Source organism: Miscanthus floridulus, chromosome 16, assembly GCF_019320115.1.
Source record: "Miscanthus floridulus cultivar M001 chromosome 16, ASM1932011v1, whole genome shotgun sequence".
Lineage (NCBI taxonomy): Eukaryota > Viridiplantae > Streptophyta > Magnoliopsida > Poales > Poaceae > Miscanthus > Miscanthus floridulus.
In genome coordinates this window covers 24,658,381-24,672,187 of record NC_089595.1, presented here as the reverse complement: position 1 = coordinate 24,672,187, position 13,807 = coordinate 24,658,381, and the positions used below count along the sequence as shown (strand labels likewise).

The window sequence follows — 13,807 nt, the reverse complement described above, 5'->3', positions numbered from 1 at the left end:
TCGAGGAGTTTGGTTTGTTGCAGTTTGGGACTGCTGGGGTCGATGACTCCCCGAGCCATAGAAGCTCGGATGAGTTGATGACCGTGGTGGCGAGCTTGAAATGCTCGTGGTGAGACGTGAAGGCTTGCAAAAAGGTTCTGCTCACGGTGATGATGTCGTTCGGTCCTGGCATCTTTAGCTTGAGGTAGGTGTAGTTGGGCATTGCCATGAATTTGGCGTAGCATAGCCGCCCCAAGATGGCATGGTAGGACCCTAGAAAGTCCACCACTTTGAAGGTGAGGACCTCCAAGAGGAAATTGGCTCAGTTGCCGAACGTGATGGGTAGGTCAATCTGCCCGAGCGGGTATGCCTACGCTCCCGTGATCACCACATGGAAGGGAGAGCCCGCTAGGCGAAGTTTCGATTGGGGGATGAGCATGGTGTCGAGGGTGTCAACGTAGATGATGTTGAGGCTGCTGCCTCCGTCCATCAGCACCTTGGTGAGGCACTTCTTGCGGACGATGGGTCAATGACGAGCAGGTAACGTCCTGGTCTCGCGACGTGGGAGGGATGGTCCCTCTGATCGAAGGTGATCGGAGATTCTGACCAGCTAAGGAAGGAGGGGACGGCCATCTCAGTGGCGCATGCCTCCCTATAGCAGACCTTGTGCTGGCGCTTGGAGTAGATGGCGTTGGATCCACCAAAGATCATGATGCATTCCTTAGGGTCAGGGAAATCGTCTCTGTCCTTTCTCGCCGCGCCTCCTTTCTTGGCTACCGCCTCTTTGTCGTCCCCTTCTTTTGGCCCACCGGTCTATCGTAGGAAACGTTTGAGGAGCTCACAGTCCTTGTAGAGGTGTTTGATGGGGTAGGCATGGTTGGTGCATGGGCTGTCCATGAGCTTGTTGAAGTGGTCAGGTAGTCCCTGTTGGGGCGGCTTGCCCGTGCGATCAGCTGCGGCGACCAACATGGTGTTGTCCGATCGGTGCCGATCATTTTTGTTCTTCTTGCCCCTCTGTGTGGAGGGGCCCTCATCTTGGTCCATGCGTTTGGCCTTGCCTTTGTCCTGGCCTCCGTTGAAGACTACTTCGACCGCCTCCTCGCCGGAGGCGTGGTTAGTGGCGACGTCGAGCAGGTCACGGGTGGAATGGGGCTTCAGGCAGCCAAGCTTGTGGATCTAGGACTTGCAGGTCATCCCGGAGAGGAGTGCGCCGATGACGTCTGCGTCGACGACATCAGGGAGGCAGTTGCATCGTTGGGAGAACCTGCAGATGTAATCCCGCAGGGACTCGCTGGGCTCCTGTTGGTAGCTCTTGAGGTCCCAGGAGTTTCCAGGGCGGACATACGTCCCCTAGAAATTTCCGACAAAGACCCTCTTGAGGTCCGCCTAGTCGCGGATGCTGTCGTGCGGGAGGAATTCAAGCCATGCCCGAACATGTTCCCCCACGTAGATGGGGAGATACTGAATGATGAAATAGTGGTCATCCACCCCTCCAGCTCGGTAGGCGAGTCAGAAATCATTGAGCCAAATACCGGGGTTTGTCTCCCCGGTGTACTTAGTGATGTTGGTGGGCGGTCGAAAGCGCTGTGGGAACGGCGCTCTTCGGATACGCCGGTCAAAGGCCCGTGGTCCCAGGCCCTTAGGGCTAGGACTCCGGTCCTCTAGCCAGCAACCATGCCTGGGGCACGTTTCACCGCTCCCCTCGATGATTTGGCCAGGACCCGCATCTCCTACCCTCATCACCGCCCGGTGGATGTCATCATCATGTCAGGCCTGATGCCGGTTGCTGATGATGCTACGAGCGTCTTGGTGTGGACCGGGCCATCCGCGTACCGGCGGTCGGTGTAGAGTAGGTGCCAGGTTGGATCGCGGTGTGGCCGCTGCCTCCCAAGCCGCACTTGGCGGCTATAGCAGCGATCGGATGGAGCGATCTGTCTAGCGTGTCCCCACTCCCCTAGTGGGGAGAGAGGGCGTGTGTCGGAGTCACGATGCAGAGCTTTCCGCCTGTTGAACGGCGGCGGCTTCTACCAGCACTCGGAGGTTCTGGTAGACCGCCCGCTCCTGGGGGTCAACGGGCTCGGGAACGCCGCCCAGAAGCATTGCTACAGCAGTGATGTTCTGGCTAGCCCGAGCAAACTGTGGGCGATCGTTCCCCTCGTTCATGATGTCATGTTGGATCTGGTGGGCGCAACCTCGGGCGCCGCCCACCGGGTCATGCGCGTGGGGCGCAACGTGCTGCACCGAGCGCGCCGACGCAAGCGGCGACTGGTTCTGCCGCCGTTGTCGTAGTTCCTTGGCATGCTCTTGCGCAAACATGAGGGCCCCCGCATGTGGGTCCAGAGGGGTGTGAGTCTGCGCAGACTCCGCAACCACCGACGGCTGTCCCAGAGCGTCTGCCATAGCGCACTCCCGGGATGGACGGTGGCTAGGTGCCACATCGCCGATGCTGGAGCCGTCGCTCTCACCCTCATCATCCAAGAGTTCATGGAAAGTGGTAGGAGCATAGCTCGCCATTTCCATGAATTCGGATGTAAGAAGGGATGGCACCAGCGTCCTTCGGAGCCTTCGAGCGCACGCGTCCGCGAGGGATGCGAGGCCATAGGGGAACCGATCGTACAGTGTTCGCGGTGCGGTCAATACGGTCCCTCCGGATAATCGGCGGGAGATAGTAAATAACAATATGCATATTACTCATAGCGGGGTTTGAGTAGAGAGTTTGCTTGGAATGAAGCGTAGATGCCTCGTCGTTGAAGTCATCGTGCGTCCTGAAGCCGATGGAGGACGCCCTTCCGACGGGCGCCGGAACGAGTATCTCCTCGTGGAGGTGTAGTACGCCGAGTGATGAGGACATGACACCCATGCATATGACCATGTTTGGCACATGGTATGGAGGGGTAGGAGGCCAGCAAGGGTGTCCAAGTCAAGAAGGCTAATCCCTGTCTACGTAACGAAGAACACAAGCAAGAACAAGAAAGAAAGCAACCAAATTGCAAATGAATGATTAATCTCACGAAGTTGGGGTCTCACAAACCGATGAACGGCGAAACTGTTCTTGACAGATTAATCTAAGCAAAATCCAAAACCTAATGATGGCGGCAGCGTATCATTATAAAGGCCTTAGAGTCATCACCTACCCTGGACGCGCCCCCTAATGGGCCCAAACACGATACACGGTCCAACGGACCAAAAGACGATGTCGTAGCACCCTGAAAGATTCTGGATGCTGACTTATTTTGAAGATTCCTGTTGATTGTGAAGGGATTTTGATATGAGACCACTTGGATTAGCTTCCTTATGAAATTATCTTTCCAACTATATGTGGATCGTCGAAAACAGAGTCCGGAGGCGTCCTGGGTGACCAGTTTAAGACAGACTAGTCCTGGAAGCCGAGGCAGACTCGAACTTGAGTTGCTTTGGGCCTCCACCTCGGGGACTCAAACCCAATTAGCCTCAGGCCTCCTTCTTGAATTGGACACCCTTGCTGGCCTTCTACCCCTCCATACCAAGCACCGGCTGTAAATTTATAATTGTTGCGCGTTAGGCTCGGATGGTGTACTAAAGGACACAAGGTTTATACTGGTTCGGGCAGAATGTCCCTACATCAAGTCTGCTGCTGCTCATGTTATTAGTACCGAAAAAGGTTCGTAGTAGGGAATACAAACGGTCGAGAGAGGGACGGGTCCCAAGTCTCTGATGGAAAGGTCAAAAGGACGCCAAGAGCTCGGTTGCTGCTTGGGTGTGTGTTGTGTGTCAAAAACAATCGATCAAAAGTCGGCCCCCTTAGTGGGGTGCCCTGCCCTCCCTTTTATAGACCAAGGGGGAGTAGGGGTTACAGATGGGAGAAAGGGGAAAAAACAAAGGTAGAGAAGGTCATTCTGGGGAGCCGGGTCTTCCTTTTCCCGTGTGCCAGCCCTGCTAACATGGCAGACCGTGTTAGGAATGGCGTGTTCGCTGATCCTTATAGTGCCATGCCCTGGCCTCTGTCAGCAAGTGGGTGCGTCCCATCCTACACCGGAGGATGGTGCGGTGTGTCAGAGGGCCAAGCTGCGACCCTTCAGGGAGTAGACGGGGAAGTGACCCTACGTTTGTCACTGTAGGTGATGTGAATTCTATCTTGGATCATAGTGGTTGTCGCATGCTTGTGTTAGTATTCGCGTCCGAGGGCTGATGGCGGCGCCTACAACACTGTGGGACAAAAGTCGACGCCTACAACACTGTTCGGGCACTGTTAGGTCGGAAAGGGCTTAAAGCACCCGTCCCATCGTATCCTGGCGATGCCTTCCTGCAGGCGTATAGGGCATGGCCCTCGATACTGCGGTTGACTCAAATGTCCTGTCGTACCCTGTGCTCATCTTTATGAAAGATCAGGGTGCAGTCGTCGGGCAAGGCAGAGCTAGCCCTCAGTCGTCGGGCGAGGCAGAGCCTGCCCTCAGACTTTCGGGCAAGGCGGGGCTAGCCCTCAGCCATCGGGCGAGGCGGAGCCCGCCTTCGGGCGTCGAGCGAGGCGGAGTCTAGCCCTTAGACGTCGGGCGAGGTAGAGCCCGCCCTTAGCCATCGGGCGAGGCGAAGCCTAGCCCTCTAGGGTCGAGCGAGGCAGAGCCCGCCCTCGGACATTGGGCGAGGTGGAGCCAGTCCTTAGCCATCGGGCGAGGTAGAGTCTAGCCCTCGGGGGTCGGGCGAGGTGGAACCAATCTTCCGTCGTTCGGGCAAGAAGCGCAGTAGTGTTCTTGTCTAACCGGAAGTGTCAACATTCGATGGTTATTAGTTCCACCTCATTGGGTACCTTGGTATTAGGTCCCTAACACTAGGTGCTCAACGACGAAGGTGTTGGTGAAGCTACCAGCTTCCCCCATGCTCGGACTGCTCTAGTCCCAAGCCGCCTCCTCGTCGAACACAACATCGTGCGAGACAAGCACCTTGTCTCCACATGGGTCATAGAGCTGGTACGCCTTAGTACCCTCCACATAGCCCAGGAACACCATGGGTGTGCTCCTATCCTCTAGCTTGGTGAGGTTTGGCTTCATCTTCCTGACGTGGCCGATGCAGCCGAATGTCCGGAGGAAGGACACGCTCGGCTTGCGGCCATACCAAGCTTCAAACGGCGTCTTGCCCGTCAGGGCCTTGGTCAGAGCGCGGTTGAGGATGAACATCGCCGTGGTCACCGTCTCTCCCTAGAACCTTGATGGCATGCCTTTGGTCTTCATCATGGATCGGGCCATGCCGACCACCGTCTGGTTCTGCCTCTCCACCACGCCATTCTGTTGTGGCGACTACGGCGCAGTGTGGTGTAGCCCCACACCCTGATCCGCGCAGTATGCAGTGAACTCCACCAAAGTGAATTCACCGCCGCGATCAGTCCTCAGCACATGGAGCTTCTTGCCGCTCTCGGCCTCTGCGCGCATCTTGAACTAATTGATCGCCACCACCGCTTCACCCTTGGTCGTCAGGAGTTACAACCACATGTAGCTACTGCAATAATCCATGAGCAAGAGAAAGTACCACTGACTACCATTTGTAGCAGGTGTGATCGGCCCGCAGAGGTCACCGTGGGATGAGCTCAAGAGCGTCCTTGCGCGAAACTTGGCCGCCTTTGGGAAAGGTAGCCTCCTCTGCTTCCTGGCCTGGCAGCTATCACACAGCTCGCCTCCGTGCTTGATGTGGGGTAGCCCTTAGACCATCTTCTCCAGCCGACCAAGCGCGTCGAAGCTGAGATGTCTGGGCATGCCACATCCATGGTTCCTTAGAGTGCCTTGCCGTCAGGCACACCGGCTGCTCTACCTTTAGGTCGAGCAGGTACAACAAGTTTAGGGACCTCTTCACCTTGGCAAGAAGTCGCTGCTCCCGGTCCCTGATCCTAAGGACTCCGTCCTTGATCAGTACCTTGCTACCGCGCTCATCCAGCTGACCAATGCTGATGATGCTGGAACGCAGTTGCGGGATGTAGTATACATCCGTTAGCGCACGGTGCTCCCCGTTCTGGTACCTGAAGATAATGGTGTTGCGCCCTTGGATAGCCACCCTTGAGCCAACACCAAACTTCACCGTACCGGTAACATCATCGTCGAGCTCGGAGAAGGATTCCTTGGAGCCTGTCATGTGGTTGCTGGCACCGGAGTCCAGATACAACCGCTGCTCCTGGTCGGCGCCCACACGTCCAAGGTGGACTTGGGCGCGTGGTTCGTCGAGGTTGACGGTCTTCAGGGCCTTCCTAGGTCCTTCCACCGTCGTCGCCTCTTCCCTCTCCTCGGCCTCGACGTCGTGCAGTGCACAGAACGTCGCCATCAGGATAGGCCTCATCCTCATCATCGGCTTGCGCGAAGTGAGCCTGAGCCTTCTTATCCTGCTTGAGGTTTGGGCACTCTCATGCCCAGTGGCCCATCTTCCCGCAACGCCGGCAGGCGATGGGGTCGACCTGCTTCTTCTCCGAAGAAGCCTTGTCGCGGCGCTTGCCATCGCCACCGCGGCTGGAGGAGGCTACCTTCCCAGAGTTCCTCCGAGCAGCCCACTCCTCTTCCGTCAGCAAGAGTTTCCCGCTGTCCTTCGTTGTTGTCGCCTGCTCCAGGCACTCGCCCACCGTCCTCAGACGGCCTGTCACATCCTCAATGGTGAGAGTGGATAAGTCCAGCATCGTCTCTATGGAGAGAGCGATCTAGATGTACTTTATCGGCACGGAGTGGAGGTACTTGGAGACCGCCTCCTCTTCGTCGATGGTGACGCCATGGCTCTTCAGCTTGCTGATGAGCGTCTACAGGCGGAGGGAGAAGTCCTCCACCATTTTACCATCCTTGAACTTGAGGTTGGCGTACTCCTGCTTCAGAAGATGGGCCGTCGCCTTCTTTGCGCGGTCGGAACTGACGCGCATCGCCGCAATAGCCTCCCACGCCTCCTTAGCCGAGCTCTTCGCCCCAACGGCTCCCTGTACTCTGTTGGTACAGCAGCGAGGATAGCCTCCAACGCTGATATGTCGTCCTCCTCATTGTCGGTGCCCTTGTCAACAACATTCCAGAGCCGTCGGGCTCTGAGCTTGACCTTTATGGTCACCAACCACTCTCCATAGTTGGTGCGAGTCAGCGTTGGTCAATTGGTGCCGCTGACCTCCCGCACCGTGCGAACAACGACCTCCGGTCGTGGCTGGGCAGCCAAAGCAGTGCCACTACTGTCGCCCATCTCCGAACCGCCTGTCATAGCCAGCGGTTAGTCTGACGACGGCGCTTGTACGGCTCCGATACCACTTGTTGACCCACAGGATCACCAGCTCAGGTGAGTGAACCACTCACCAGTCTTATCGAGCACACACTAGTATTGCCGAGTACTCACTAGCCGTGCCGACCATGAACCAGCATTGTCTGGACAGCCCGGCCGGCGTCTTCCTCCTCCTTTATCGGCAGGTACGAATACCATGATCGTGAAGCACTGCTGGCACTCAAAGAGGCGCTGACAGACAGCTCGGGATTACTAAGCTCATAGAACAGCAGCAGCTCCGACATCTGCCGTTGGGCCGGCGTGACATGCAGCCGCCAGCATCCGGGCAGGGTGGTTTCTCTGAGCCTGCGCCAGAAAAACCTGGGAGGCAGCATCTCTCCTGTTATCGGCAACCTCACCTTTCTTCGGTCGCTCGATCTCTTCGACAACATGCTGTCAGGGGAGATACCGCGCACCATCAGCCGGCTGCGTCGTCTGAGAACTATCTTGCTGGTGAGATTCCTGTAGACCTGGCCAACTGTTCCAACCTTGTGTACCTGAGCGTAGAGGTCAATGAGCTTCATGGGGGAATCCCTAGTGGTCTGGGCTTGCTATCTCAGCTGCGAGTCCTCTATGTTGGCGAGAATAATCTCATAGGACATATACCGCCATCACTCAGCAATCTCTCGGTACTCCAAAGGCTACCACTCTATCAGAACAAACTGGAAGGAACCATCCCAGAGGGTCTTTCCCATTTGAGGTATCTCCGATACATCCAAGCGGCGAGGAACAGCCTTTCGGGCACAATTCCACCTCTCTTATTCAACATATCCTCTCTCCAATATTTCGGTTTCAGTTCAAATAGGCTGCATGGCAGACTGCCCCCAGATGCAGGCAGGCATCTGCCTAACCTTGAAGTGCTCCGTTTGGGTGGCATTGGGAACAACTTTTCTGGAACACTCCCAGCTTCCCTCTCAAATGCCACTAAATTACAAGAGCTGGGTCTTGCTCATAACAGCTTCGAAGGAAGGGTGCCTCCTGAGATAGGGAAGCTCTTCCCAGAGAGTGTTGAAATGGAGTCTAACATGCTGCAAGCTGAGAACGATGTGGATTGGGAGTTCCTTAGATATTTCACCAACTGCACCCATCTAGAGGTTCTAGATGTTAGTGACAACATCCTTGGAGGAGTGGTTCCACGTTTTGTAGCTAATTTCTCTGGGCCAGTAAAGTCGCGCTAATCATGGCAAAGAACCGGATGTCTGGAGTAATCCCTCTGGGTATTGGAAACCTTGTTCACCTTGAAGACCTAGAATTCGCCGGAAATCATCTGCATGGTGTTATACCTGAGGATATTGAAAGACTTCAGAACCTGAAATTTTTCACGCTGGAAGAGAATCTCCTATCAGGAGGTATACCGGCCTCCTTTGGCAACCTCACACAACTGCTCACCCTTGTATTGTCAAACAATGAGCTCAATGGCTCCATTCCTGAGAACCTTGGGAGCTTGCACAGGTTAACATCCATGACATTATCCTTCAACAGGCTTACCGGTGCTATCCCTGGAGTAATATTCAGCCTCTCATCACTAACTGATTCATTGTTACTTTCTCACAATTATCTTTCTGGTGTTCTTCCTCCACAAATTGGTAGCCTCAAGCATGTGACAACATTGGATCTGTCAAAAAACAACTTATCTGGTGAAGTACCAGGAGCACTTGGAGACTGCAAGTTTAGTATACTTATCTCTCGATGACAATTAGTACAACTTTGAATATCCCTTTATTTTTGTAGATCGGTACCAATATACTTCTCATCCACTCGTCAGACATCTTGTTCGATCGAAAAATATAGCTGTTCAACCATATTTTTCGATCGAAGAAGATGCCTGACGAGTGGAGGAGAAGTATATTGGTACCGATCTACAATAATAAAGGGATATTCAAATTTGTACTAATTATCAGGGAATTAAATTGATGAGCCAGACTATGAAGCTATGGGAGAGAGTTATCGAGCATCGCTTGAGAGCAATAATGCAGGTCTCTATGAACCAATTTGGTTTCATGTCCGGAAGGTCAACCATGGAAGCCATTTTCTTAATAAGACAAGTTATGTAGTGGTATAGGGAGAAGAAGAATGACCTACATATGGTTTTTATTGACTTGGAGAAGGCTTATGATAAAATACCAAGGAATGTTTTGTGGTGGGCTTTGTACAAACATAAAGTCCCAACGAAGTACGTCGGGCTCATTAAAGACATGTACAACAATGTTGTGACTAGTGTTCGAACAAGTGATGGAGACACGGATGACTTTCCGATTAGGATAGGACTACATCAAGGGTCAGCTTTGAGCCCTTATCTGTTTGCCTCATGATGGATGAGGTCACAAGGAACATACAAGGGGACATCCCTTGGTGTATGCTTTTCGCGGACGATGTAGTGCTAGTTGATGAAAGCCGGACATGAGTGAATCAGAAACTGGAGTTATGGCGGGAGACTTTGGAGTCTAAAGGTTTTAGACTCAGTAGAACTAAAATTGAGTATATGAGATATGACTTCGGCACTACTATTCAGGAGGAGGAAGATATTAGTTTGGAAGGTCAAGTAGTGCCTAGGAAGGATACCTTTCGATATTTATGATCAATGCTATAGAGAGACGGGGATATTGATGAAGATGTTAGCCATAGAATCAAAGCAGGGTGGATGAAGTGGCACCAAGCATCTGGTGTCCTATGTGACAAAATGGTACCACAGAAGCTAAAAGGCAAGTTTTATAGGACGACGATTAGACCTGCTATGTTGTATGGTGCAGAATGTTGGACTACGAAAAGACGACATGTTCAACAGATAAGTGTCGCAGAAATACGTATGTTGTGTTGGATTTGCGGTCCTATATGAAGGGATCGAGTTCGGAATGATGATATACGTGATAGATTAGGTGTAGCACCAATTGAAGAAAAGCTTGTCCAACACCGGTTGAGATGGTTTGGACATGTCCAACGGAGACCTCCAGAGGCACCGGTGCGTAGTGGAATTCTAAGCCAGGATAATAACTTGAAGAGAGGCAGAGAAAGACCGAAGTTGACTGGGGTAAAGTCAATAAGAGGAGACTTGAAATGATAGAATATATCCAAAGACTTAGCCTTAGATATGAGTGCTTGGAAAACAGATATTCACGTGCCTGAACCTTAATTGTTTCTGTTGGGTTTCAACTCCAGTCTACCCAACTTGTTTGAAACTTAAAAGCTTTGTTGTTGTTGTTGTTGTTGTTTGGCAATTACTTCACTGGGAGCATCCCTCCATCAATTGGTAATTTGAAGGGCTTGAGCATGCTGAATTTCACAAGAAATGGTCTGTCTGGTAGCATCCCTCAAGAGTTGAGCAAGATTCATGGGCTGCAAAAGCTTTACCTAGCTCACAACTATCTGTCTGGAGCCATTCCACAACTTCTCCAGAACTCAAGCGTTCTTGTAGAGCTGGATCTCTCCTATAACCATCTAGAGGGTGAGGTGCCGTCACATGGGGTGTTCACTAACATGAGTTGGTTTTCTGTAATTGGAAATGATGGGCTTTGTGGTGGTGTTGCAGAGCTTGAATTGCCACCATGTGAGGTCAAGCCACACAGCCACCGTAAACGGTTGCAACTGAAGATTTTTCTTCCAGCTGTTGGCATCGTTATATGTTTAGCTCTTCTATTGGTTGCACTCTTTCTGTTCAAAGGGAGAAAAGGATTGGACAGGATCAATGCTACACAAAACCATTTGTTGGACAACAAGTATCCTAGAGTTTCATACCTCCAACTTTTTGAAGCTACGGATGGTTTTGCCCCTACTAATCTGATAGCAGCAGGAAAATATGGATCTGTTTATAAAGGAAATTTGTCTCTTACAAGTGCTAGGGATTCTGTAGTCGCTGTCAAAGTGTTTACTCCACAGCAACCTGGTTCTTCCAGAAGTTTTTTGGCTGAATGTGAGGCTCTACGACAAGTGAAACATAGGAACTTGATCAATATTATCACCTGTTGCTCCAGTATAGACTCAGGGAATGACTTCCAAGCTCTAGTCTTCGACTTCATGCCCAGGTACAGCTTGGACAGGTGGCTGCATCCAAGAAGCAATGAGCAGACACACAAGTTAAGTCTAACCCAACTGATGAACATTGCGACTGATGTAGCAGATGCACTAGACTATCTTCACAACAGTAGTTGTCCAACAGTGATCCACTGTGATTTGAAGCCTAGCAACATCCTCCTTGGTAGTGACTGGACTGCTTATGTTGCTGACTTTGGGCTTGCAAAGCTGATTGGTGAATCCATGGACCGATCAAATTTGAACATTGGGACTGAAAGCACTATTGGGATACGAGGAACCACTGGATACGTCGCTCCAGGTACCTCCACCATTTAGAAATCACATTTTGTTTCTAGTCAATTAATCTGCCTTGATTTAGTGCCCTTACTGTATCATCTTCTTGTGGCATTGTCAACTGTCATAATATTTCCATTCCTGAAGAATATGGAGCAGGTGGTCAAGCATCAGTTGCTGGTGATGCCTACAGCTTTGGGGTTACTCTGCTTGAGATGTTCACAGGGAAGGCACCAACTGATGGTATGTTCATAGAAGGCTTGACCCTGCACTTGCTTGCTGAGGCAGGTTTACCTGACAGGATATCAGAAATCATTGACCCAGAACTATTGCATGCGGAGCTGTATGACAATGATTCTGATATACTCAGTTGCTTAGCTTCTGTGATACGAGTTGGCGTCTCATGTTCAAAGGACAACTCATCAGAAAGAATGAACATGGAACACGCTGCTGCTCAGCTGCACAGAATCAATGATTACATTGCAGAAATCCCTTAGGATTTAAGTGTGTATAATTCACTGTCCTTCATTCTTCCAATGTGGAGTACTCTATTGCAACATTATTACCAATGAGGTGGCTTTTTTGAATGATATCTTGGAATTCAGATGGCCTTGTGCAAATATCTGCGTTGCCACATCAATGAAATAAGGATAGAGCATTGTCAAGTTTACCTACTTGTTCGTAAGCTTTTATTATCCATGTGCAATCTTCGTGGTTCCTGAATACTCAATTATTACAAGCTGTCCAAATAACTTCCAAGATATATGCAAATTTCATGCCATCTCATTTTCAAGTCCAATTGTTTTCCCCTTTTGCATGGGTTCAACTTCTCTTTCCACGGAAGACATTCCAATCAAGTGCTGTTGTACTGCATGTTTGGGTCGATGGAGAACGAGACTTCAATTGACAACAGAGTTGGATAATCCCCAACGCTATTTTGTATAGACAGCCAATAGGTTGCTTTATTATTACTTTATGACAAGGAAGACATTCCAATCAAGCATTCCTGGGGTGCTTGCACTGCCTGACCAACAAACCATGTGACCAACGTCTCAAACCCTGACATGAAACGTTCCATGGCCAGCCATTACCACCAGGGCCTCCTCCAAATCGCTGTTCCTGACTGATTCAATGACAAGGATTTTAGCCCCGAAGAGTGAGTCGATGGCCTGGGGTCCTCCATGTCTCCGTGATCTTGAAGGATAAAAAATCAGATCCTGAAGGATGGCAACAAACAATAAATAAACTTCATAATAGAAGATCAAATACAAAGTCCCCCAAAGTAAACCATCCAACTTCCTGTGAAATGAGGAAGTCAGATGCCAAGAATCAACGGTATCACATGGCACATTTCAACATAGGAGTTCTGATAACATGGAACGCGTCTTTTTTAAAGGGCTACATATTGTTTATTTGCTTAATGCTTAGAACATTAAACATAAACAATCTGAGCAAACAAGTGCTTTACCTGTACTGTACCCTTGGTTTCAAGGTACACTATTAACCATCCCCCCCCCCCCCCCCCCTTGACTTCACAATAGCTCAGTGCGCCTTCTCCATGCCAACCTTGGCTTCACTTATATGCAAATCAGTTAAAAATATTGTGATTAGTTAAACATTCAGACACCACCACATGAGACAGTATAATGGATCAAGTTTTCCTCTGGACTATATGCAAATTTGAAGTAGAGAGTCCACAGTGATTGCTAACATCAGTACTGTCGGGTTCATAAACCCGGGTCCCTCGCGGATCGGCTTCCCAACAAGTCCAGGCAGACAACGCCCAACTCGTGGGCCGGCTCAAGTATCTAAACGACAGGCCAGAAGGACGATCCAATCACCGATCGGAAGGTCTGGCCGAGGAGGAACGGCGCCCGTTTTCCGACTCTGGCCCACCTCTCCAACCAGAACACTCGCTTCGGTCTCCAGCCCGCCTCCGGACGGCCTCTCCAACCGGGAGGCCTGGCCAAAGCACTACTTCCGACTCCGACCCGTGTCTCCGACCGGGGATGCGCCAAACCTTTGCTCACTGCTCTTCTCCGACTGGCGCGATCAGAGCCGACTGGGACCAACCGACCGGGGACGCCCGCTCGGTAAGGACCAGGGAACGAACGGAGAAAGCAAGGCAGGACGCACAAGTCAAACCGCAATACCAGGGACCGTACCCTACGCACCTGTCAGGCAGTACCCTGCGACCCTCCTGGCGTGACAGAACCCAAGCAGTGTTGTAGGCGCCAATATTTTCCCCTACAGTATTGTGGGCACCATTAATTCCCATACGGTA

The 13,807-nt window shown here is 51.5% G+C and overlaps 2 protein-coding genes across 2 annotated transcripts; both read left to right on the top strand.

The window, feature by feature from the left end:
- Positions 1 to 8,401: 8,401 nt before the first annotated feature.
- LOC136510432 (DNA damage-repair/toleration protein DRT100-like) lies at positions 8,402 to 8,914 on the top strand. The gene has a single exon (XM_066504876.1). The coding sequence runs from the start codon at positions 8,402 to 8,404 to the stop codon at positions 8,912 to 8,914; it is 513 nt and encodes a 170-aa protein (XP_066360973.1).
- A 2,293-nt stretch (positions 8,915 to 11,207) lies between these two features.
- On the top strand, positions 11,208 to 12,069 carry LOC136509875 (putative receptor-like protein kinase At3g47110). The gene is made up of 2 exons (XM_066504456.1): positions 11,208 to 11,548; positions 11,671 to 12,069. The coding sequence occupies exons 1-2, from the start codon at positions 11,233 to 11,235 to the stop codon at positions 12,018 to 12,020; spliced, it is 666 nt and encodes a 221-aa protein (XP_066360553.1). The 5' UTR covers positions 11,208 to 11,232; the 3' UTR covers positions 12,021 to 12,069.
- The last annotated feature ends 1,738 nt before the right edge of the window (positions 12,070 to 13,807 follow it).

What these genes read in the sequence shown, in the direction of transcription:
- LOC136509875 (XM_066504456.1), top strand. Translation starts at nt 11,233, where the DNA reads ATGCCCAGGTACAGCTTGGACAGGTGGCTGCATCCAAGAAGCAATGAG. An exon ending in CACTGGATACGTCGCTCCAG is followed by an intron (nt 11,549 to 11,670) that starts GTACCTCCACCA and finishes CCATTCCTGAAG; the next exon opens with AATATGGAGCAGGTGGTCAA.
- LOC136510432 (XM_066504876.1), top strand. Translation starts at nt 8,402, where the DNA reads ATGGCAAAGAACCGGATGTCTGGAGTAATCCCTCTGGGTATTGGAAAC.